The 26,603-nt window shown below is 42.5% G+C and overlaps 3 protein-coding genes and 1 non-coding gene across 14 annotated transcripts in view; 1 reads left to right on the forward strand and 3 right to left on the reverse strand.

The window, feature by feature from the left end:
* Positions 1-11,996, reverse strand: part of vash2 (vasohibin 2) — a 24,441-nt gene extending 12,445 nt beyond the window's left edge. Inside the window, exons 1-4 of the mRNA XM_060041159.1 lie at positions 10,976-11,996; positions 3,516-3,604; positions 2,790-2,846; positions 2,281-2,355 (exon numbers count right to left, since the gene is read on the reverse strand). Of these exons, the coding sequence (XP_059897142.1) occupies positions 2,281-2,355; positions 2,790-2,846; positions 3,516-3,604; positions 10,976-11,302 (548 nt within the window). The 5' untranslated portion in view covers positions 11,303-11,996. The remainder of the gene's footprint in view (positions 1-2,280; positions 2,356-2,789; positions 2,847-3,515; positions 3,605-10,975) is intronic.
* On the forward strand, positions 530-602 carry trnat-ugu (transfer RNA threonine (anticodon UGU)). The gene has a single exon. It is a non-coding gene; the product is annotated as a tRNA-Thr (tRNA).
* Positions 11,997-12,349: 353 nt separating the features above from the next.
* LOC132449499 (uncharacterized) lies at positions 12,350-20,491 on the reverse strand. The gene is made up of 11 exons (XM_060041161.1): positions 20,402-20,491; positions 19,917-20,255; positions 19,345-19,383; positions 18,885-18,956; positions 18,542-18,607; positions 17,252-17,314; positions 16,128-16,232; positions 15,995-16,026; positions 14,951-15,004; positions 14,590-14,679; positions 12,350-13,665 (listed from the first exon to the last, which is right to left on the reverse strand). Exons 1-11 carry the CDS (start codon positions 20,424-20,426, stop codon positions 13,546-13,548), a joined length of 1,005 nt encoding a protein of 334 aa, XP_059897144.1. The 5' UTR covers positions 20,427-20,491; the 3' UTR covers positions 12,350-13,545.
* A 4,736-nt stretch (positions 20,492-25,227) lies between these two features.
* LOC132449501 (paired immunoglobulin-like type 2 receptor alpha) overlaps positions 25,228-26,603 on the reverse strand; it is a 32,964-nt gene continuing 31,588 nt past the window's right edge. For 2 of the 11 annotated variants that reach the window (XM_060041166.1, XM_060041165.1), the window contains exons 9-10: positions 26,344-26,436; positions 25,315-25,841 (exon numbers count right to left, since the gene is read on the reverse strand). In XM_060041166.1, the coding sequence (XP_059897149.1) occupies positions 25,713-25,841; positions 26,344-26,436 (222 nt within the window). In that variant the 3' untranslated portion in view covers positions 25,315-25,712. Of the gene's footprint in view, positions 25,842-26,343; positions 26,503-26,603 lie in introns of those variants that run through there. The other 9 variants (XM_060041170.1, XM_060041163.1, XM_060041171.1 and 6 more) reach the window with 8 other exon arrangements.

Consider the following 26,603-nt stretch of genomic DNA (forward strand, 5'->3'; position numbering starts at 1 on the left):
CAATGCTATGCCAAGAAAGGAATAAATGGATATCAAGTTGTACTCCTTCTCTTTGTGGTTCGGTGAAATGTGTGTTATCTCTTAATCATTCCCTTTGTACCAGTTTTAATTAACTGTCACTGGGTGTCGAGGGGTTTCTTACACTGAACCAAACGAGCATCTGACACGAGACAGCCAGTGTGAGAAGGCTGCAACGCTAACGCAGAATGTGTCGCTATGCACCGTAAATTCTCCTCAGGCGGTAATATATCTTGAGACATACGGTGGCAAGTGGTGGTGGGGGTGGGGGGGGAAGTGGGAAACAACCAGCCTCATCCTCACAGCCTGAGCCGGGAGAAGATGTGGTTATAATGATTATGCAATTTTAATTATTCAAAAATTCCATCAGTGTTTACTATGTGGTTTAGAGCCATGTTATACTGAGGTGTGAAGCTGGTGACTCACTGGAATGTATTCAGTCAGGGTGTGGTCCCCCACTGAGTGTTTGGGCTATTTAAAGTAAAGTATCTCCACCTCCTTTACAAGCAAGGGCCCTATAGCTCAGTGGTTAGAGCACTGGTCTTGTAAACCAGGGGTCGCGAGTTCAATTCTCGCTGGGGCCTGGCTGATCATCTTTTTCGTCAGCCAGATCCTGGGCACCTGGGAAAAGGTGACACTTCCTGTGCACACTGGCACACAGACAGACAGACAGACAGACAGACACAGGCATTCAACCGGGATCTACTCGACGTACAGAAGCTCTGTTCCTTCTCTCAGTCCTCGACCATCGAAAACAATCACCTCCGCTCCGGTGATAATTAAATAGCCTTCGATTTGTGTTACCCTCTCAGAGGGGCGGGAAGCGGGAATGAATGAGTGAATCCTGGTACAGACGGACACTAATCCAACCCACAGGCAAAGCCAGGGAAACACCAAGAAAGGGCTGAAGGTTTAATGATTGAAAGGCTGCTCCAGGCTAGCCAGCTTTGTTGATTTAACGTTTATCTGTTTCTCCACACCAGATTCTCGCTTTTTTTCTTTTCTTCACACAGGTCCCTCACTCTCGTTCAAGTAAATTAATCAAAAAAATCATGCTCTTTAAATGCTAATTAATCAATTACGCAAAGATCCACACCTTTATCAGGTGTGGTGTAAATTCACACATTAAGTGTTAAGGCAGTGAAACTAAATCTCATCCAAACACAACTTTAAATAAAATACATAATAATAGAACCACATAACTTTTATCTGGGGACGACAATATTAAGTATGGAAATGATGAGTTGCCACAATAGCTTCCCAACACTAAATGTATAAAAAATGATCTTGCAAATTGTCTCAGTATATTGTGATATCCAATACCTCCAATACCATTTACTGATCATATTTCTGACACCATAGCAGCAGAGAGAACCACAAACAAAATAACACATAAACTACGTGTGGTGCTGATGTAGTAGTACACCAACTCGAGGGTATTTTAGGACTAAGGAGAAATTAAATATTAGGACTATACTCATGTTACAACGACCATCAGCCTCAGAGATTGAAATCAAGCCCTGAAGGATGGGGCGGGGTGCGGGGGGTTAAGTTTGGAGCGGGCTTGTTGCCAAGCAACGAGATTCTGTCGGAGCTGGAGAAGAACCATTTGAGCAAAATGTCTCATTGATTTCACCCGCAGATCACAAACTAGCCTTCTGGCCTCCAAACTAGAGGGAGAGACAGATAGAGTCAGAGAGAGGACGAGGGATCGAGGGAGATGGACAGAGACAGAGAGAGAGACAGCAAGGCCGAGCGAGAGAGGGAGATAGAGAAAGAGAGGGAGATGGAAAGAGAGAGAGAGATTGATGGACAGAGAGATAGAGAGAGCAAGGCAGAGAGAGAGAGAGAGAGAGAGAGCGAGAGAGACAGAGTGTGTATACATCCGTGTGTGTGTGCAGGCATACACTGTGGGCGTTTGTTGTTGTGAGAGAGAGAGAGAGAGAGAGAGAGAGAGAGAGAGAGAGAGAGAGAGACAGAGAGAGAGAGACAGAGAGAGAGAGAAATTGTGTGTGTGTGTGTGTGTGTGTGAGTATGTGTGTGTGTGTGTGTGTGTGTGTGTGTGTGTGTGTGTGTGTGTGTGTGTGTGTGTGTGTGTGTGTGTGTGTGTGTGTGTGTGTGTGTGTGTGTGTGTGTGTGTGTGTGTGTGTGTGTGTGTGTGTGAGTATGGCCAAGTGCCAATACCAGGGGTGTATCCATGGGCAGGGGGTTTAATATATAAACTATATTTTTTTATATATTCAGGTTGCTGGTAAAGGATACATGCCCAGGATGACGGCTTCCAGGCATTTGATTGGCAGAGACTCTCTGATCATCTCCCTCGCTGTCTCCATCAACCTGTAGGGGAAAGAGGGGTAGAGGTAGAGGTAGAGAGAGAGAGAGAGAGAGAGAGAGAGAGAGAGAGAGAGAGAGAGAGAGAGAGAGAGAGAGAAAGACAAGGTAGAAAATGACCTAAGTATTCCACTATTAACAAAAAAAATCTAGAAAATGAAACCTTAAGTGACTGATGTTATATTTTTAATACACAAGTTGTCCCTTCCCATCAGAAATAACTGTCTATCTATAAGTAGTCTCTCTAGGTGTCTCCCATAATAACTTCCCACCTTGGCACAAAAACAGCAAACGCACCATTTCAGACCACCCCCCTCCTGTTTACCCCGCACAGTAACCATCGGTATGACTAATACATAAGTGGACCACTCTGAGTGTCCTGGCTGACTGTGTTAGGGGCGGGCGGTGTGTGGATGAATGTGTGTTTCGGTTCCACTTACCCACAGAGCGGTCGACTCTTCTTGATCTCAAAGAACTGGGTTCCCGTGTGGTTGTATCTACGCAGGCTGTTAGGGACAAGATCAGCCAATATCATCTGGATAGATCATCAGATTAGCTTATATCTATGTGCCTGTATCTATGCAGGCTGTTAGTGGCTGTTGTGTGTTTGCCACGTCAGTCTGTGTCTCAATTTGTGCATCCATCTATTGTCTGTCTGTGTCTTTCCTGTCCATCACTTCAGGCAGGCAGACGATACAGGCATTTTTTTTATAATTCGACGTTGACAATCGTGTCCCTTTTCTCAGGCCAGACCGCAATAACCTCTGACCATAACCCTCTCCGGGTCTGCAGTGGCTTCCCCTACTGTTAGAGTCAGACAAGTATTAACTTCAACTGACAGCTTCCCTCCCCATGATAAGAACAATGTGTGTGTGTAATACTTTAGATTCCCTTTGACAAAGACCTCCCTTCAACTTTCGTCTCATAACCGTGACTTGTGTGTGTGTGTGTGTGTGTGTGTGTGTGTGTGTGTGTGTGTGTGTGTGTGTGTGTGTGTGTGTGTATGTTAGTATTCGTGTATGCATATGTGTGTGTGTGCATGGATGTTTATCCATCCAATTCTTTCGGCATTGTGTGTGTGCATGTCTGAATGGGTTTGTGCATGTGTGATTGTGTGTGTGATGCATGCGTGCGTATGTGTGTGTACGTGCACGTGTCGAGGATACTGCAGGGTCTTCATGTAATTCTGGACGGAGAGCAGCCAGTCTGGGACGGACATAGACGGCCTGAAGTTTGGTAGAGAGGGCACAGTATGCTGCAGAGAGAGAGAGAGAGAGAGAGAGAGAGAGAGAGAGAGAGAGAGAGAGAGAGAGAGAGAGAGAGAGAGAGAGAGAGAGAGAGAGAGAGAGAGAGAGAGAGAGAGAGAGAGAGAGAGAGAGAGAGAGAGAGAGAGAGGCAGAGAGAGAGAGACAGACAGACAGACAGACAGAGAGAGAGAGACAGAGAGACAGAGACAGAGAATGCAAAGAGGGAAAGAAGAGGGAGAGGATAAGAACAGATGGTGAGTTGAGAGTCAGGGTTTTGAACATGTTGTTTGCATTTAACTCAGTGGTTGGTGGCGATGCCTAGTGGTCGCCATCTCTCGCAATATCCCATGATGCACTGCGGCTGAGAGTACCCGACTCCTGCTCTGTCAAGGAGGAAGGGATAACAGGATTATCGATCTGTAAAACTGCACCTTGAAAACTGTATCGGCCATCACTCAAGCACAAATGTAGTTCAAACTGCCGTTCTAACAAACAAAACACATCCACTAAACTGCACTATCAATTAAAATTAGGGCCCGACCGATATTGATTTTTGAGTGCCGATGCCGATTATTTTCAGAGAAAAATTACGATTACGATTTAATCGGCCGATTAAAAAAACAAACAAAAAAAAAAAAACAAAAAAACATATAAAACGTAGTTTTTGATACCTTAAATATACTTTAAACACTTTTGACGAATATGTGAATTGAATGCAGAACCTTTGAGTGTTTTAGAATACATTTACAGTCAAAAATGAGTGTAATGTAAAATGTAAAATAAATAACTAACTCCCAAGGTGCTGCGCTCGTGAGCAGTGACTAACCACGTGCGTGCTGAGCAGTATGGTCTCACCGTTAGAGTCTACAGCAGGGGTAGGTAATTAAAATCCTAATGGTCCAGTTTCAAAAAAATTCCTCAAGCTTGGGTCCGGGGGTCTATCACACATTTTTTATGACCGTTGTTTTCACTGATATAGGACTGCATGTGTTTTACGTACCAACAGTCAAGGTGTGCATTATGATTCAGAGGCATATTTAGCCAATATAAGTACTTAAGGCGCTAGTAGTATCAGTGTCTGTTTGGTCAACAACTGACTATCCGCCCACCGTCTCGGAGAAGATCAGGCACACATGCTTAGAGCTGCATGCAGGCAGAATGAAACACTCCTCTTTAAAAGCTCTGTTCTCACAATCTACCTTTCTCTTCAACTGCAATGAAGCTTTCTCTCTCAACTGAAGGCACTCTTTTCTTCTGTCAATTTTGCCGCGCTTGCGTGCACCAGTCGCACAGCTCGTAGGGCAGGCTATCATCTGATTGGCTACTGGCATTATAAGGTTTAAGCAAAAAACATAGCCTACCATAAAGTTATAGTTAATTTAATGTATTTAACGGGTTTATAAAAGTCACCCAAACATTAGTTGTTAAAATCTCTTTGTCAAAATTATATATTACCCGTATTGGTCCGAATATAAGACGACCCTGATTATAAGACGACCCCCCGTTTTTCAACACAAACAGATTTGCAGACAGATTTGCAGAACAAAGAACAGTGAATTAAACACTTGTTATATCAATGACAATATAATAATGCCAGTAAAGGCCACGGCACTTTCAAGGCAAAATATGTACAGTATGATTCAAAATTAATATCAAGCAACATTGGGAACATTTTTAAATAACATAGAAAAATACAGGCCACATATTTAACTAAACTTAACCAAAATTAAGCCAAAACTTCTCCTCCGATCTCTGTCTAATCGCTCACACACGTCCTCTGCCCCGCTGTGTTTGCTCTCGCTGTCATCGCTCCCCAGCTGCTCGCCTTCCACCGGCTCCGCCCAAAGCGCGTTTTTCTCTGACGTTTTCAAAAACTCTCCGGTCAACCTCACTGAATCGGCCACTATGAGGACCACGGTAGGATTTGCGCTGACTGTTGACGTCTTTGAGACGTTATTTTGGTGCTCGCCATCTTCTTACGTTACACTCCGTGACCCCAAACATCTTGGCAGCTTGGCAGTTGTTACTTGACTCTGCCTTATTGACGACCATTATTTTAAAATTGGCATCATAGCTCCTCCGCTGTTGTTGATTGACCTGACCCACTTTTGAGCCACTTGTCTCTAATGGTCAGCCTGTCTTTAAACACCGGTAACGGTCTGGTTGTTAAGGACGCTGGACTACTTCTTCCCGGAACCAATTTCTGGCGCAACCTGCGGCCGCGAATGTGTATTGACTTTTAAAGGGAGAGGCGAAGAAGAGAAACTGCGCTCTGAATACTAGACCCCGAATATAAGACGACCCGACTTTTTCGGACCTATTTCGATTGGAAAAAAAGGCCGTCTTATATTCGGACCAATACGGTATATAAAAAAAAAAATCGCATTATTAATATTATTGTTGCAATTGTGTCTCGGTCCGGAGAGGACGTCAGTTGGGGTCCGGACCCGGACCGCGGTCCGCCTATTGCCGACCCCCGGTCTACAGTATAACAAATTAACATGGCCTGGGACCTAAAGAAAAACAGGCACAACATGCTCAAACAACGCGTCTTGTGTACATTGGTGAGGTGAGCGCGCAGCTGCCTGAGCGAGCGTGCTTTCATGTTGTATGGTAAAATTCAATCTCCTCTTTTTTACTCAGCTAAAGTTGTTAGTTAGCAAGGCGAGTAGGAGCGCAATCTGCAGGATACTAATCGCAATAACATTTCTAAAAAAAATAAAAAATAATAATCTGTTGTAATCTGCGTCTTTTTGGCCGATGCCGATTATTTTCAAAAAGGCTATAATCGGCCGATTAAATCGGCAGGCCGATAAATCGGTCGGGCCCCTAATTAAAATATTCGAAAAACGCTGACTTGAGCTTTTCCCTAACCTGAGGTTTTAAGACGTGGGACTTTTTCATGGGCTGGCATGAGGTTATGTAGAAGTAACGGATCGGATCTTTACGCTGTATTTCGGCTTCAACTATGCAAACTTTTAAAAAAAAAAAATCTAAAAATAAACTTTAAAAAGTTCAATTGAAAACTAGTCATAGGCGGGTTAGAGAGGAAATCAGTGGTATCATAAAATGTATCCTAACCTCGGGAAGTTTTGGGAAAGAAAAACAACAAGTGACTCAGGCCCATTCACCAACCGACAATTCCTGTCTGTTGACCAGAGGGACTACACACACAATGATTATACCGCTGATAGATCAACGTGCCTGTGTGTGTGTAGTGAGTTGACCACACTTGCGATATATTTGTTTGTGTATTTTCCAGTGATATGCATTTCTTTGAAATTACTTCTGTATAAAAAATCACTTGTGAGTGTGAATGTGCTTAAATGTGTGTGAATATGTGCGTTGAGTGTTTGACAGGTTTCCATTTGTCTCAATGCCTGGATTAGTATTCACACTGGGCTTGGATTGAACAGGGATCTGGGATTAACAGAATAATGTAATTGATCTGTATCAATGTATTCATATAGGAATATAAAGAGCCGGTAGTTTTGGTGTTAACAGAGGCTCATGTGTAGCAGACAGTCCACATGTCTGTGTAAGCTATGTGTAATAAATGAGGAATCTTCACAGTGATCTCAGCCGTCTCCAGAGAGATGTGGGTTTGAGTTGGAGACCTGATTCAGTTGTTCCAACAGACACATCCACTGATGCAAACACACACATGCACAGACACAACCACACACAAAAAGAGAGAAAACACAAACACAAGCATGTACACACACATGCATACACACACGCCCACACACAGAGACACCGCACACACCTGATTTCTGATGGGTCAGGCAGGGGAGAGATCCTGATCTCTTTAATCTTTAGTCTATTCTCTTTCTTTCTATCTCATTACTCCCTCTATCTTCGGAGGTGCAGATGAACAAAGGTGAACAGAGGTCAAAGGATTTGGCACACTAGTTACACTAGTCTCTCTCTCTCTCTCTCTCTCTCTCTCTCTCTCTCTCTCTCTCTCTCTCTCTCTCTCTCTCTCTCTCTCTCTCTCTCTCTCTCTCTCTCTCTCTCTCTCTCTCTCTCTCTCTCTCTCTCTCTCTCTCTCTCTCTAGCATAAGAGCATTGGAATATGGCGGAGAATAAGAAACAAAAAATCCCATGATGCATTTGAATGTACAAGCCCTACACATCTGCCAACCTGGCCCACAGCTCGGCCAACGTCCGCTTGTAAACACTAACTGTCTAAATGTTTTCTTCCTCCTTATGGCCAAATCATGAGATGACGAGCCAATCAGAAACAGGCACACACGTTGATAGAGATCTGCAGAGGGACGGACTCTTTAAATAATTAATGGACTTGGTAATAGACATGGATATATTTTCACAACAAAAGTCCAACCTTCCTGTCCTTCTTCGAGTAGGTATCCCATTATCTCTCAATCTATTTTATAACAGCCCAACTCCATTCCTACCCCACCTCCTCTCATATCCTCTCTCTCTCTGGTCACCAGCTGTCCCGGTGAGGCCTGTGGGGAGCCGGGGGCTTTAGCAGGAACCTGATGCCCAGCTTGTGATATCTCCCCCTGGGCTCTAACAGTTGCTGGTCTCTCCTGGTTGGAGGGGCTCCGGGTGTCCATGTTTAACTGGGTTTGAGTGAGCAAGCTCATGTTGGGTGTATGCTAGCATGTTAGGTAGGCTAACAGCCCCGGCCAGGGGGGATATTGGACAAAACACAAGCCGTTTTCATTTGTTGTCGGTTTTGATTGGTGTTTTGGATATATAAACGCAAGTCTTGTTTTTATGTCTTTATAAATGATAGTGACACACACACACACACACACACACACACACACACACACACACACACACACACACACACACACACACACACACACACACACACACACACACACACACACACACACACACACACATCATGTTTCTTACTATCTCTTAAAAGGATATCCTAGGGCATACTATTTGTATGACTTCATGGTTCTTGTGTCTCGACAGCTCATTTTTCTAACACAAGGAGGTGTCCGTCACTCTCAGCCAGCCATTGGTCAAGATAAGTCCTGTTGTTTACCTTGTTCATTAGACAATCAATAATATTGATCGGAAGAAACAAATCGCACCACAAATTACCACTACACGAAAAGAAGGTCCCAGACACCTCGTGCACACCTGTGTGTGTTCTAGAATGTAAGAGAACGCAGCATGTGAGGGAATTCATTCAGCATGCTGGGCAGTGTGGCTGGTTTTCATGCTTTTTAGCGTGTTTAGATATTCTGCATATTGTGTCATATGGGGCCTCAGTGATTCTTTTAGACAGGAAGATTGCCATTTAAGAGATTCTCCCTGCACTCCAACACACAGAAAACCTCTCCGGCACAGCGCTACAGCTTAAGAGATTCAAACACCCACGCTATCGTCAATGATTCAGGAAGAAATCCTCCTGACCAATCACAATGATATGGGTCAGATAACGTAAGGTTCATCATCCGGTCTACCCAGAGAACCAGTAGCTCCAGTCCCTCCAACACCAGGGTTAGGGTCCTATGGCTGGATTACCGATTGCACGCATCCTAGTCTGTGATTCAAATATACGATTGCATTCACTGAGGCCTATCGCAGTCTTTGAAAAATAGTCCTGGAAAGCGGACTTCTCTCTATGAAGGTAGAAGATGTTAGCATAGTTAACATGTTGGCATGTTTAGATACTTGATTCTGTTTCACATGTCAGGCTGACTCAATAGCGTGCTAATGAACTATGCTAGCAGGCGACTGGTGTAAAAAAATAATTCTCTGACACCCAGCTAGTCTTGGCCAGGGTCAGCAGGGTTAGCCGAACTAGATGCCACCAGTTCTCATTCTGCTTCTACGTGTGTGTGTTTGTGTGTGTGTGTGCGCGTGTGTGTGTTTGTTCCCCATTGAGGCCCCCGCGCGAGGCAACTGTTGCTATCTACAGATTATCCACCATTAGGGGGGATTAATTGGTGACGGTGCCAACCTTTATAGACTGCTAACAAGGGCACGGTGGGAGGGGGCCACGCGAGGCCAGCGTTTGTTTAACCACCTCAACATTTAGCCAATCACGACAGGACTGGCTGCCACAGTACGTGTGTTTGTGAGGTTTGTGTAGTGGTGACTTAATGCATTTTCCATAAGCGTCACAGACTACCACAGGTTTTTCTTTCTCCAAGTCTAAGCCCTTACAATACTTTAACAATTCAGAAATGTGATGTCCCTTGAACATTATTTCGCAATTATTATTATACATGCTGCGTACATGTGTCCTTTTATTATCAGTAAAAACATGTGTTATATCAATGTAATATATATATATTAACCTCAAAAGGTGCCAGTTACACTCTCTCTCTCTCTCTCTCTCGGGCTCTCTCTCCCATTCTCCTGTCTAACTTAACCTGCACCTTTCTAATCCTTTAAAGTTAGCTTAACACCCGGGCCAGTGTTTCACCTGCTGTAGCCACGGGAACTGCGCAACGCTGACACCACACACGCATACACTCACACACACAGTTATCAGGTTACATATCTGCATTTGGGCCCGGCAGCATTCACAAACTGTTAGCCATTAGAGGCGTTCTATGTTTACATGGAAAGAGAGAAACATGGCTTTAATTTGGAAAGAACTGTCAAACGTGGCTAAAGGAGAGAGGGGCGGTCAACAATGCTATTAATCTCATGACTGGTGGTGTTCCTAACCTGTCCCCCTCCGCTTCCCAGTAGGTACTATTGGTGGACACTGGGAGCTGCCCAATAAAACCACAGTCTTGTACTGGTGTTGCTTCTGGTAGCTGCCCAGTGAAACCACCATCTCCTTCTGGTGCACAACCACACACACACACACACACACACACACACACACACACACACACACACACACACACACACACACACACACACACACACACACACACACACACACACACACACACACACACACACCTCTGCAAAAAACGCAGCTTTACTCGGCCAACTGAATGAAACTTGAGCTGCCACACACTCATCCATCCTGCTATTGTCTTGTCAGTCAACAATGAAAAAACACGCGACCAAACGACCCTATTCCAAACCCACCCACCCCACCACCACAACCATGGTGAACTCTCACAAAAAAGTAAAATCACAAATAGACATTTTAAATACATCTTTAACAGTCGGTCTTATCGGACGTAGACTACATTGAAGGGGTAGTAGGCTAATATGAGTAAAAAGTAGTCTAAGTAGGCGTTGTCTATTTTAATAATAATTATTGGATGCACGCATACTTTCAGCACTGTAGAGGTAGCTGCTGTTGGTCTGTCGGTCTGCCGTGCGTTATTACGCAGGAGAAACGCTATTTAACATGATATTCATCACCTGCCACTTAAATTGATATAGTAGGATCTACCAGTAATCAGCCCGCTTACTTTAGGAGGATATGCAGCGTTACGAATCCTGTCCACCATCTCCTGGCCCTCGGGATGCACGTTAGCGACGTGCGTCCACATGCGCTCCCAGGTGAGGGTCTCGATAGGGAACCCGGTCCGGTTCACGTAGAAGAGCACCCCGCCGTCCTTCTCTTCCTCCTCACCTGGCGACCGGGGGCTGTTGCTTGCCGGGGACGCGGACGACTGCTCCCCGCCGCCGGTACCGTAGCGAAGGAGGCAGTGGGAGCTGGTGCTCTTGGACCGACCGTGCCTGCTCAGCTTGACCGGCGACGTGCCGGACCGGCTGGGGGAATTCGGCCCGGTCATCGCTCCCAAGCGCAACACAAGTGACAGTAGTAGACCGCCGGCGGGGTTAAAAAATCCTCATTGTCTGTCCGTTGTATTCCTGGTACATGTTGATATACTCCAAATCAACGGTTTCCCTTGGCAATAACATCAATAGGCTACATTTAAAAGTAAGAAACCGCATTTCACATTATCAAGTTACACAAGGGACCAGGTGGTTAATACGAGCAATGTTGCTGGCAATGCAGCAAATTTGCTTTTGTTGGGACAATCCCACCGTTTACGCGTTTCTTACTGATTACCTACGGTGAAATTCTGAAAAACGTCAGATTTTAAAGGCACTCGAAGCAGGCGAAGTTGCACACAGCCTTCGTTAAGTCCGTTTCCCTCACGCAGTTGTAACTTCTACCTTCCTAATCTTTACTCCTTGGTCTTTTCCTACCCTGCGGGGGTCGTCGACTCCCATCGCCGCCGTCCAGAAAATTGAGCCCCGTAACGCATTCCTGTTCAACGGCAGCCTATATGGCACCTGTCGTGTCAACTGTTTCTCTAAAATAAAAACACGTCTGCATCTATGATTAAAATCCCTTAGTGCCTCATCTCAGGGATTAATCTTTGGAGGGTATTAATCGATAATACTGTCACTGTTGTTCTGGATTTTGTATCCCCGGCAGCCGGGAATGGGTTCCGTGAGTTTTCATTGGTCGAATCGACAAAGAAGGCGGGCATAAGAAAATGTCAGACCATATTTGGAACATATGCCGACCTGTCATTGGTGTGAGTCGTAAATGAAGGCGTCAACAAGTGAAGGTTGCAACAAATGGGATATTTTTTTCTTGTAGTATTGGAATTGATTTGTTGACTGTTTCTTCGAAATTTTTATTCTAACAGAACACAAACATATGATCTATTTTGCAGTTTGTATTCAATCGAAATATATGTTGACGATTAACTTGTATCTGACGTGTGAAAGGGTCCGTCCATACATTTGGAAGAAAAGTAACCGTTATTACTGAACAGAAGTAGAACGCTATGTTATAGGTGCTCAAATCAAAGCAAACAGGGGCATTTTGTTGCAGACATCTTTAGTATAAAGCTCACCAAATTACACTCAATACTATTAACATAATGCCAAAACATAAGGTGTCATGCCTATTCAAGCAATACGTGTTAACTAAATCTTTGAGCTAAACTAATCTTTGATCCACATCCATCACTTAACCACACTTAACACGGTGAATGTAACGCTTTATGTCCTTTCGATTAGGTCTCGCTGTCGGTGTTTAATAAGAACATTTATAGAGCTACTTTTTACAAGTCCCCATCAGTTTAGTCTATGGCGCCCTCTAAAGGCCATCTAAATACAAGCATTTGTATTAGACAAGCGATACTACTGTATTGATTCCAGTCGAGAAATTCAAGTAAATTATAATTCACCTTAATTAACTTTGGTGATTGGTAATAACCGGTAGGCCTACTTCATGGTAATTAGTTGCACTGCTGCGAGCAGGGCAAGTAATTCCCTTGCATAGGCCTACTTCTTATTACTGGCAAACCCGCAAGCAAGGCAAGTACTGTTCTTTCTCACACTCCTTCTTCTTCCCTTTCCGGTGTTACACCGGTCTCTATCTGTTCGCACAAACAATGACATAGAAAGACAAAAAAATAGGAAGTATAGTGGAATAGTGTGCTAAGAATTTTCTAAGCAAAAAATGGAAACCAAGTAATGTGTATAAACTGCATCTACTCCCTCAATATTTACACAAAATACACATATTGTACATCAAAATGATAAACACGATGAGCTAATTAGGCAATACTTTTTAGGATATTAAACTTTTGAATTTTCCAATGCACACATCGCACACAACCTTCAACGGGACATCTGTGTTAACAACAGAGACAAGCTGAGCTCACAAAGTGGTCGGAGATAAACTGCTGGTAGCATTGAACTAGTTCATACTTTCACATACATACGTACACATACGGGAACATAATGTACACATAGATAAACACACAAATATAGACACACATAAGCATGTAATGGAATGTAAGTACAATTTCTTCAGGAATTGTAGGTTTTCCAGTTTACATTTCCCTCTTATCTTCTCTCAAACGAAAATTCAGCAATTCATTCAGCAATTATTGATCCAATTTATTTTCTGAAGATTACTATTAATATACTAAACTTGAATACAACCTTAATTGCTACTGCCGGTTGCTGTTGGCTCTGTTTTATCAAGTACTCATCTACAGATGTTTTGTCATTTTCCCCGTTTGTTGACGGTGGCGTAGTGTACGTCCACATCAACAGCCTTCTCTCCACATCTGGGAGAGGCCCTCACTGAGGCGTAGGTCACTGCATCGCTGGAATCGTCCTCAACCTATAGGGTGGCATGGAATGCTGTTTACATGGAATGTCGTGAAGCCTTATATCATTGCATGGAATAACTGATATATCCTACACTATGACATGACTGTAATGGGGGCGTTTAGCAAAACCCAAGTGCACAGACAGACGACTGGCGCAGGATGAGTACCAGGCTTTATTTGGGGACAGGATCGTCAGGCAGAGGGTAGTCAGCAGGCAGAGGTCAGCAACGGGAGGGTAGATGGACAGACCAGGAATAGGGAACGGGTAAGCAGACAAACCGACAGGGACTCGACGGCAGGCGGGATAATCAGACAGGCAGGGGTCGGCAACGGGGGGGCAGGCTGATGGATCAGGAGCCGGGGACATAAGAGCAGACGGACCGACAGGGGCTGGGCAGCAGGCGGGATAGTCAGACAGGCAGGGATCGGCAACAGGCAGCATGGGAGAAGAATCTGAAGTCAAGTCGCGGGAAGGCTCTGAGAAACTCTGGAGACAATCTGGCAGGGAATGTGTGGAAGGAGAGGACTGATATAGGGGGAGCACAGGGGAAGATGGTTGGGTCAATTAGGAGAGATCAGGGTGGCAGGCAGGTGAATGGGAAAACCAGGGGCGGACCATGACAATGATGGCCTGTGCTGTGACATGGTACTATGTGGTGACCGGTCACCACATAGTACCATGTCACATGTCGTGAGAGTCGTGATACAATGACATAAGATGACACCATGCACTGTGATATGTCGTGGCGTTATGCGATATGCGCTCCCGTCACACAGTTATGCATATGATTATGTATATATCATATGCTGCAACATACATGTGAGTAGTAACATGATGTGGCAAAAAGATAATGCATACTTTAAACTAATGACATTAATTCAGCTGCTAATATTATTGACTTCTTGTGGTGTGCTTCCACTAGGAGACAGTTTACCTGGGCTGTAGCCACGCTCCTCTGTCCCTCAGGCAGGACAATAGAGGCGTATGTTGGACCTCCGCCCTGATCTCCGTCCACGCTGAGATGCTGAGGAGTTGAGGAGTCAGACGCATTAGATTCATATTCAAGAGATTTTGTATTATGCTACATTTAATTACTTACACCCGATTCCAATTAATATATGCAGCATCTTTATGTCATGTCATAATTATATGGATAAATTGCGTCAGTACGTGTGTGTGTGTGTGTGTGTGTGTGTGTGTGTGTGTGTGTGTGTGTGTGTGTGTGTGTGTGTGTGTGTGTGTGTGTGTGTGTGTGTGTGTGTGTGTGTGTGTGTGTGTGGATGAATAAGTCTCACCTGGTCATGAAGGCCTCCTATGACTGGTGGGGTGTCCCTGATAGAGGTCAGACCCTGCACCCAGTACAGGAACCCAGTTACTCATCAGCTGGTGTCACCAGTGGTGGGGTCCCCAACAGCTTTTGGCCAATGACCCCATTTTTAGATCAGAATAATTTTGTGACCCCAACACATTTTATGCATCTGCTAATTGTTTATCCCAATCAACATCTCTTCATGATATTGAAGTCCCAGGGAATTTTCAACCTTGCAGCAGTTTGCTTATGGTTATGTATGTATATTTCTTATTTTATTATAAAGAATGTATTAAATGTAAGTCATAAGGCAACCCCATTTCAATATCAAGGGACCCTAAGTGGGGACCGACCCAGAGGCTGAAAACCCTGGTTTACACAACCCAGTGGTTATAACTGACGCTATAATGCAGTAATGATGCCGTTGTAAACTGTATTGTTGTAATAATGCTACTTGTTAGCATTATTATTTTGTTATAAGCAGACTTTCTTTATAACTAGGATTATAGAGTAGGCCTGCAAGATAGTCTATTGATTATAGTGACTTCAAGCCAAAAGCTTCTGGATTTTTACCCCAAGGCCTAACTACAAGATGCCAATACCCCTACCTACCCTAATTCCTAATAGGGAACCGCTGACCAAACAACACATCCTAAGATAATTTAAATTATCTTAGTCGCTTTGGATTGAAACAGCTGTTTAAACGACTGAAAGTAAGTTAATGTCCTTTAGAAATGATTCAGATTCTTCATCTCAACACAGCCGTGCTGCGGATGTGATGTTTGGTCAGCGGTTCCCACGCTGCAGACCTTCATATGTTAAAGCGTAAGGGGAAGTCGTTTTTATTTTTGTATCTCGCCGTCAGCGATAGTCTGATTATTAACACTCATGCCTTTGGCCCCCTTGAGTTATTATGCTACGTTGAGTAGCATGATAACCACGGAATGCCCCTCTACTAATATTGAGCATCATGGCTTTATTGCTATTTCTTTTTCAACCAAATAGTTTAAGTTTTGTCTTTTAAACTCACAATGGTTGTGGTGTCCTTTGGCCTCTTGTTTCCTGTGAAGAGAAAGCCACAGTGAACGTTTCCATGGTGATATTACCGGTGTGTAGACAGATGTAGACGTGACAACATGATGGTGTCACTGGTCTCCTCTCACCTCTCCTTCTGAGCCAGCGAATGAGGAGAACCAGGCCCACGATCAACAGGACCGCGGTACCCAGCGCTACCCCGACTCCTAAATAGAACTCCAGGTGAGATCCACCTGCAACACAGGAAGAGGTTACCTTCCTCTGGTTCATAGTCGGCAGGATCTCAGATGAATTAAGAACCTACATGGGTAGACCTATGCTGGAAACCATAGAAAATGACTAAAGGTTAAAACCGACACACTGTAGAAACGATTTGATGATAGAACACAGAATATTATCCTGGTTTTAGAGGTTGACTCCCAGCCAAAAGGTTCTGGGTTTGAACCCCACTTTGACCCCACATTTGTGAACACATTTTACACTTTTGTGAAGATGTTTATGTTCATGTCCTTTAGAAAAGATGCAGATTCGATATCTCACAGCCGTTTCATTTGCAGATGTGTTGCTGTGGCCATCGGTTCACATGCGGCCAGACATTCATCTGTCAACGCGTATGGGGAAGTATTTTGTGTGCTGATGAAGTTGTGAAAACGTTGTGTTAGATTATCAGATCATTAACACACATCCTATGGCCACTATGAGTCAATAGATGTAAATATATACAGCTCACTTTGGTTTCCAATTTAACTATAGCCTAATAACTAAAAACCTCCTTATTATAGGAAAATATTTCATAACCATTGAAACAATAATCATGTATTTTAATGCAGATTCCGCCTCACTTATTTTAACAGCAAAATAATAGCCTACCTTAAGACAAATAGCAGCACTAACTGGAAGTGACCCAATTGACTGACCTCCACTACCAAGTCCTCAGAGTTACATGATGGATAAAGACACACACATAGATAAAGCAAATAAAACATGAGCTCAGATCCGTCCTGTTCCCTACATCCCACCCAAACTAGTTTGCAGACATGCTGCCATGGTAGTGGTTAATGAAGCAGGCCTACGTCACTGGCCAGCGCTGTGTTCCTGTGAACCTGAAGTAGGAAGTGTGATGGTTTCATAGGGTTGGCTGTGGTGATGGTCGGACCGTTATAACACATATGTTGATGATTTACATGACCTAAATCCACAGATTAAGAAAGAACACCATTTTGAAACACAACACAAGATGGAGATGAAATACCGTTGGGTGTACGTGGTGTTGGTGTTGTTGGGGGCCTTGATGTTGGGCTGCTGCGGGCGGCTCCTTGTGGATTAAACATCAACGACAGAACAAAGAGAAACATGGAACAAGTCGTCAGCTACTTGTTGAGGTGTTTGACTCCCAGATAAATTGGTTGTGGGTTATTGAGGAAAAACTGTTTTGATCCTTTGTGGTATGGTCGTCTCGTGCTAGGTATAACTAGGAGAGTGGTAAACGTTCAACACGTGGTTTATTCTAACAGAGGCACAAGGTAAACAGGCTTGCCTTCTGGAGGTGGTTCATGAAGCATCTCCCGAACACAGGTAAATAAACCGTTATATTGGGAGGGAGCGGAGCGGTAAATAGGCCACGCCTACATGTTCTAACTGACCCAGGTAAACCTTTGGTCTGTCTCGGCTTAAACGGAAATGACAAAGTGGCCATGTTTGTAGTCTTTAACTTATCTATAAAATCATTAAAACCTTATATGGTGTTGTCCATTATGTGGTAAAGAAACCATTCATAACTGTTGTTAGCTTGACATATGTCATCAGAAATAACATAGACTAAAATAATTTACTTCAGGGTTCCATCCCCAATGTCCACACTCCACAGCCTGACTGTCATGGAGTCCTTGAGCGAGCTGCCCCTAACCCCTACCTGCTCCTTGATGACATGTGTCTGAACTCACTGTTTATATACCGTGACTAAAGCATCTGCTAAAGTGACTCAACAGAGATTTAGTTAACTCTCATTTAGAAATTATTCAGATTCTGTTGCAACACTTGCAAATATGCTTTCCTGTGGTGAGTGGCTCTAAGTCAGGTCACACACAGACAGAAATTCAATTTGGTTTTGTGCAAGGGAATGTATTTTTGCATGCAGAAGAACGTGGGAAAGCTTTTGTTGGTGATGCAGAGAGAGATTATTAGAACACATACCCAGGTCCGTAGTGTCACATGTTAATGAATTTGGTTTTGTCTCTAGCTTAACTATGATAACTCAAAACCTCTTAACTATATGAAAACACTTATCAACTCAGCCATCACTTGATGCAGAGTGTGTACCCAGCCTGACTCAGGCCCCTGCAGACATGTTGTTGTGGTTAATAAAGTACATCTCTGACCAGCTCTGTGTTTCTGTGAAACAGAAGTAGGAAGTGTGATGGTTTGCTAGTGTTGGTTGTGGTGAAGTTAGATAGTTGGAAGACATAACTTGATGCTCCAAGTCCACAGAGTAACAGGGATAGATAGAAACACACAATTTTAAACCATGACAGTGATAGAATACCGTTCAGTGTGTGTGTGGTTGGTGTTGATGTTGAGGGCCTTGCTGCTGGGCTGCTGCTGGCTGCTCCTTGTGGATTAAAATCAATGGAAAAGAGGAACATTACTCACACCTTACAACAAATATGCTTTAAAATATCATTTTAGACAAGCGTTGAGTTTCATCAAGGTTTACAGTTATAACGGAAGAATGTGTGATTGTTTCATCATACTTTAGTGGAGATGTCAGAGGTTTAACAGGTTCCTCATGGTAGGCCACTCGTACCTCCAGTACCAAGTCCTCAGAGCTACATGATGGATAAAGACACCATTTTGAAACATGGCTCCTCATGATAGAGATGAATTACCTTTCACTGGTATAGTCGTTGGTTTGGATGTGCTTGTGCAAGTTGTGTTTGCTACTCCATGTGGCAAAGGCACTGACAATACAACGAGAAACATGGAATGAGTAAACCATCACAATAACTCTTTCCAACAAATATGATTAAAAAAATACATTTTAGACAAGGGGTGAGAGTTTTTTCCTGCTGATTGTGTGTGTGGGCCAGATTTCTTTCTGATTTATAAAAGTTTATGTCTAAAATGTAATTAAACAAAAAACAAAACCACAAAAAATAAGATGTCTTCAGTTATAACTGACGATTTTGGGATGTTCTCATCATATTTGGTGGTGATAATGTCAAAGATTATCATGTTCTTAATGCTGGCATGCATTCATTGATTCATCCACTACCAAGTCCTCAGAGTTACATGACAGATAAAGACACCATTTAGAAACATGGCTCATCAAGATAAGAGATAAAATACCTTTCACTGTGGTTGTGGTTGGTCTGTTTGTGCTTGATGCTCCATGTGGATTAATAGCAAAGACAGAATAAAGACCAACATGGAATCACTAAACATACATATATGTGAATTTAAGGAATGAAATAATATAAGAAAATGTCTACAGTCATATCTGATATATTCAACGGGAAAGAAAAGAGATACACGGTATTAGAAACTGTCTTAATCACTCTTTACAACAACTACACCAGCTTCAAATCTATCCTTTTACAACAGGGTGGAGGGTTTTGTTCTGCTGGTGTGTCTGTGGGCCAGATATTATACTGATGAATAACTGAAGACCATGAGGCTTGAAGACTATACAAATGTAACAAATAAATGAATGTAAGAAAATGTCTACAGTAATAAAAACATCTATTTAAACTGTTAAAAGTTAATCTCGTTGTCACACAGGATTTTCAAATCTCAATCAGAGGATCCATGAAACTATATTCAAATATGAAATATTGAAACACTACACACGTCATATTTTCCCCAAGGGTTTTAACCCAAAAGTGTTAATTTAGGGGAGTACATAAAGTATAAATACTCACTCATTAGTTTTACTTCATGCCGTGTATGATCAACGTGTCCTTCTGATGATGGGAACCCTCTGCAGGTGTAAACACCTTCATCTTCCTTACTAAACTTCTTTACCTCCAGAGAACACTCCTTTGTAATATGTAGTCTTTCTTTCTTGTCTCCAGGCTTAACCTTCCCATCTACAACCAATTCTACAGACGCTCCATTGTTGTAATTGAACAGCCAGGTAATACAGGAACACTCACTCTGAGCCCCATCACATGATAGAGAGACACTATCTCCAGCTACTAACTCTGTACTTCCATGATCAGAGGAGGTGGGTTTGTTACATTCTTCATTGATTGAAGTATCTGTGAGAGAGAACAATCAGTTACGCTATGTTTAGAGGACTATACACCTTTTAATTTGAACAAATAACTTTAAGACCATGTTACACAAACACCCACTGATAACTTCACTCGTTTTTATTATCTTGTATATTTAAAGTTGTCCTTACCTTTGCATGACGGAGAAGGAACCATATCCACTGTCTGTCTGTCTGTCTGTCTGTCTCTGTCTGTCTGATAGCTCAAACTACTGCTCACTGTGGAGAGCAAGGCTTCTTATAGCGAGTGTTCTCTCACTTCCTCAAACCTCCAACACTTTGCTCTGCTCTTTTTTCACATGAGAGATTATCTAGTACAGACATGGACTGTTGAAACAGATCATAAAGTACATTCTGAAGATAAACTTATTTGGGCATGTCATAACATTTCCTATTTGTTTGTAATGACATGTCATCAGTGATAGGACAATACAATGGTTTTCCTTTCCTAGCACTAAGTAGCATAGGAAGTAGCCTACATGTGAAACACTTTGCCTCTGATCTCAAACCATTGAGTTGTATCGTCTATTTTCTTAATATCAGTTCAATTTCATGACCAAATGATAACATCGAGCAAAATGGTGAGGAAAAGGCCTATTGTATTATGTTCATTGTGTTTTGAAATGTGGAAGAGAAAATGTTAATTTCTATTGGTCATCTCAAATAGTCCTACACAAAACTGTTGATACAGAAAGCATCTGTATTAAACATAAGTAGGACTGAATATGTTTTATCTGGAATAAAGTGGAATCACACATGGATGTATTAACAATTAAAAGAAGAATAAAAAAAAAATAGCCTTAGAATAACAAAACAAATAAGATATAAAAAAACGTACAACAAAGAAACCATAAAAAATAGGTATAAATAAGACATAGTTATATTCACAACTAAGTTAAAACATGGGAGTACCTTATGAGAGCAATACAAAAAGATACAGAGAAGATCCACTTAAAAGCAATCATAGTCCACATCAAGTAGGTTGGGTATTATTGTTTTCTGTTGGTCCAGTGGAATTAATGTCTCTAGTCTCAGGTTTTATTGTTATTTATTCCTGGATTATGTAGCACAGAATTAAAATCTGTTACTTCTAGTTCAGTATTTTCTAGGTGCATCCAGACCTTAGCCAGCTAGTGACTAAGCCCCTTCTCCACAGACAGTACCAGCTCAACTCACCTCGACTCGGCCCGTCTTTTTCTGCTTGAGTAGAGAACCGTCTTTTGTTGAGGATTGCACTCATTGGATTGATGAGACCTAGAAGTCTCAAACTGAGGAACGGAGGAACGTTGATTGTAATAATCTTAAAACAGATATGGTTTTGTCTCATGCTGTTTCCCCCTCCCTGCCAGAGCCCGGTCTCTGACCCCCAGTGTTAGCTGAAGACACCTTTCCCCTGCCCTCACGCCCCTCCCTGACAGATCTCTGACCCCCACTTTTAGTTGATGATGTGTATCCACTTTCCTCCTGGTATTAATCCCCCTCCCTGCCAACCATCGGTCTCTATCCCTCCACTACACCTGAGGAGTTGATCAAACAATTGATGTGTTTTCACCTTCATCCTGTCCTCCTCCTCCTCCCTGCTAGACCTCTGTCTCCAACCCCAAATGGCCCTCCCCTTGTCTCACAGCCCAACGACAGATCCCCCTCAGACCAACAGGTCTGGGGCCCACTCTGCCCAGGTATCACACCTCGACAATTGTTCAACCTAGAGAGGGGGTAGGCGGTTTGTGATTGGCTTTATTGAATAACGGTAACCCAATAGGTATCAGTGGGTACACCTTTTTGTATTTGGGTAATGATTGGCGGCAACGGCTAGCCCCTCCTTTGTCATGTGCTTTGATATACTTATTGTGATGAATTTGGAAGAAGAATGGGAGAATAATAATAGGAGAGCACAAAGGGTTAACACGCAGAAAGAGAGAAGTTAGGTATCCATGAAGGATTCTGTGTTTTTTGGGGTATCCTGTGTGAGCAGGATACTGGATATTGATCAATAATTTTCAACCAACTATGAAATAAGTGTCCATCCATACATTTGACGCATTTGGAAGTGTTATACGGGGGATGCACTCATATTAAAGATCTTCTTACAGTGACCTTTAATATAATTCTCACCAAATACTTTTCTAAAATGTGAGACTACATTATGCCAAAACAGAAGATGGTGTCATGTAGAAGCAGCTCAACAAATGAATGAAGCATGAACTAAAACCATTCAAATCTTGCTTAACATACATTTACACACGGTAAACGTAACATAACATAACATAATGCAGTCCTTTTGATGCCTCACTGTAGCCATGGATGTTTAAAGAGGACCTATTATACTACTTTTCTGGTCTTCATTTCTTATTATTGACTCCTATAGCGCAACCTGACACGAATCACAGCACAAAAAACTGTCGATTTTCGGGAAACTCTTCCTCTCATCTGGACGCTTTCAGCATTCTCTGTCAACGCTCGGTTTCGTCCTTCTCCGCCCCCTCGCCTCCCTCCTGCCAACCCAACTCTGTTATGATTGATTACCTTCCTTGAAGATTTGATCAGGCATATGGGGGCGGGGCCCCCATTATTTGACACTTTAGTATGGTTAAACATGACTATCAATCATTATAACAACGTTTATAGGTCATAAAAGTCGAAAAAGCATAATAGGTCCCCTTTAATAAGAACAGTTCTAGGCCTACTTTTTCACATTCCCCATCAGTTTAGCCTATGGCGCCCTCTAAAGGCTGTCTAAATACTAGTCCTTTGATGACACCAGAGGGGAAATTTGTTTAATTTATGTTTAACTTTAATAAACATTGGAAATTAGTTTTTTCTTGTAATTAATTGTAATTTACTTGATGAAAAAGCATTCATCAATTATTCATAAAAAAAAAAATGTTTTTAGACCTGAAGGTAAATATTGATAATGGACAGTTTTCTATATTTTTATAGATTCATAATTTCTTCTGCTTTTGCTGCTGCTGGCTTTGCTTCATCACATCCTAATCTGTAGACCTTTGGTCATTTTGCCCATCAGGGGCAGTGCTGTACCCAGCCTTGACTCCCAACTCTAACCCCTGGGACGGTGGTTCTGTAGCAGCTCAGCTGCAACACAGGAAGAGTTCAGGTTAAGACTTTCATTCGTGGGCGGCAGCAGCTCAGGAGGTGGAGCAGGTCCTATGGAGACTGGAGGATTGCTGGTTTGAGCCCCTGCTCCTCCAGGCTCAGTGATGAGGTCTCCCTGAGCAAGACCCCTGACCCAACCCTAACTGCTCCACCACAAGCTGGCTGTTCCCTTGATGGTTGACATGAATGTATGAATGGCTGAATGTGGTCCCATTGTGAAGCACCTTGAGCAGCCGTAGATTCGGAAAGCATCATAAAAATCAGCCCATTTTCAGATTCATTAAAAACCTACAAGTAATTGATGGTAAAAATGAAATTTCTATAGATAAATAATAGGAAGCTAGAATACGAGATAGTCGCTGATTATGGAGTCCTAATCACAAGACTAGGTTCTGGGCAAAAGGGTCCAATGTCAAACTGCACGAAGCGTATATCTCTACCTGCTCCTTAATAATGTTTCTGAATTCACTCTTCCTCACTTTGGATAAAGGCAGCTGCTAGAATGACAAAAGAGTAATATGGTTGAAGCTATGTGGTGTTTAGAAATGATGCATTAGATCCGGCCTCTCAACACAGCCGTCTGTAGAGGTGCTGCTGTGGTCCGTGGTTCCAGGCTGCACCATGGAACCAATCCTCTCTGTCACGGCATTAGAGGAAGCATATAATTGTGTGCTGAAAAGGCTCTTGCAAATACTTTGGTGTCAGACATTGTCCGATTATGATCACACATTCAAGTGACCACTATGAACACTACAAAAGTTCACAGAGTAACACAAATAGACATAAATATAAAATATAACATTTTGTGTCATGAGGATGAAATGAACACCCAGGCACCCGGGCTCACGTTCCTACAGTGTCACACTTCACTCAGTCACTATTTACTCAATTTTGATTCTAATTGAAATACAATGACTAAAACCTCCTAATGATTTACAATTTTATTTATTTTTTCTAGGCCCTGGCACGTATTAAAGGGGAGTAGTCTTTCTTCAGACGAGTTACAGACAGACAATAAAGTACATTGAGAATTCATACACTTCATACACAACAACATTTCTGAGTAGTTTGTAGTGACATGTGATCAATGAAATAGAAGATGCATAATGTTGTCGATGCTTTGTTTGCTGGGTGCATAATTTACCAAGTTTTAAAAGTCTAATTTTATTGAACTGAAGAGGAAAAATCAGTTGGCCTATACTCTGTTACCACTTCATCTTAGATTATAACAATCCAAGATCTATGGTTCGCTTATACTAGTGCTTAATAGCATAAGAAATAGCTTACATGTGAAACACTTTATCTTTGATCTGAAAGCAATGGTTTTGTCATGGTCTGTGTCGTGTTTTGGTGTGTTTCCCTGTGTTTCCCTCCTGTGTTGATTACTGCTCCCTCCCCTAATGTGTCTCAGCTGTTCCTCGTTGCGTGTCTTGTGTTTGGTATTTAAGCCCTTGTCTTTCCTTTGTTCCTTGTGCTGTCATTGTGGTTTGTTGGTCCTGCATGTTATCTGTAGTTACCTGTGTTCCCTTGCTCCTTGCTCCTTGCTCCTTGCTCCTTGCTCCTTGCCTTAGCCTTTTGGTGGAAATAAAGTGCAGTTTTTGTTACCCGTCTGCATCTGGGTCCTACCTGCCTGCCTGCACCCACAACCTTAACAGGTTTGCCTCTTTTTGTCAATTATATTTGGCTCTCCTCATCCATGCTTGACCAAGATGTAAAATCACAAGCTTTTATATTTCTGTTAAATCTCATTATGAACTTAAAACGCAAAATGGAGATATCAGAATATTTTTATTGCACAGTTAAAGGTACATCTCATTTACATTTGTAGCCTATATATCTAACGCATAACAGAATATGGTGTATGATAGAACAAGAAAAATTGTAAATGCAAGAGCTTTAAAATAGTATTATTATATAATTAACCTCAGCAATAATGTTGGCTAAAAACCTTGTGTGGTCTGTTTATTATTTTTCATATATTCTGTTTGGTCTCTGGCGTCCTGTCAAGGACAACATATCAACTCATTTGAAAAACATGTTCCCATCACTTACATTTATGAGAAAACGCATTCAGCAATTATTGCTCCATGGATTTTGTATTAATTTCATTATTTTCGTTGAGTATAAATGTCATGTCATGTATGTACAGCCCAACCGGTGTTAAGGACTACCGAGTGTAGACCTACTGCTTGTTGTGTAGGACTAAATGCTTGTTTAAGGACCAAGGGAATCAACATTTGTTCAGTCGGTTATAATCCATCTGAATACAACAACCAGCTATAGCTCCGACCGCTTCCCCCTGCTTCCTCACGTGTTATCCACATGTTTGTCATTTTGACAGTTGGTGGACGGTGACAAAATGGACGCCCGTGTCTGCAGTGTCCCCAGCACATCTGGGAGGGGCCCTCAGGTTTTCATAGGTAGCCGCATCGCTAAGTTCACCAGGATCCTCTTGGTCCTGTAAGAACCAAAATATATATTATTAATTAAATCTGAATCTCAATGAAATGTCCCTTGCATTATACGTATACGTTTACAACGTATTTCCTCATTTGTTTAATAAATGTTGGTAAAACTGTGTACCAACAGAGAATTCAACGGACATAAACAGACTATAGTAGGCTATTACCCACACAAGAAAACACAGTCGCTCAAACACTGTCCTCAAAGCTACTCCCGCTGCTTTCTGCTCCCTCTTTGAGCCTTACTTTACGAAAGTTAACTGGTGTTGACTGGTGTGACACAGACTTGTACCCATACAATTTATTCACAAATTTACACATTTCATGATATGGAAAATTATATTTTATTAGAGAAGCCAAGCCAGGAACATTTCATGGAGATTCAGATTGAAATGTAAACCTTTTAAATGTTGCTCTGTTGACTCCCCCCAACCTTCTCTGTGTCTCAGGTCCATGTGAGACCTGTGAGGTGGGCGTGGCTGAGTCTATAATGTTTACCTGTGCTGAGCCTACTGCCCTCTGCCCACCACGCTGGACCACAGAGGGGCCCCTGGGAGCCCAGTCCAGGTCCATATCCACACTGTGCTGCTGCTACACATTCACATGAGAGAAGATTAACTCCTTTAATCCCACAGGGGAGGAACTAGAGATAAAAACCTTTAAATAAGAATATAAAACAAAGATATACAGAAAGTATATCTTATACACACACAATAACATTAGGGTAATTAATGTGTGTTGCTGGTACACATTAACAT

This window comes from Gadus macrocephalus, chromosome 21 (genome assembly GCF_031168955.1).
Source record: "Gadus macrocephalus chromosome 21, ASM3116895v1".
Classification (NCBI taxonomy): Eukaryota; Metazoa; Chordata; class Actinopteri; order Gadiformes; family Gadidae; genus Gadus; species Gadus macrocephalus.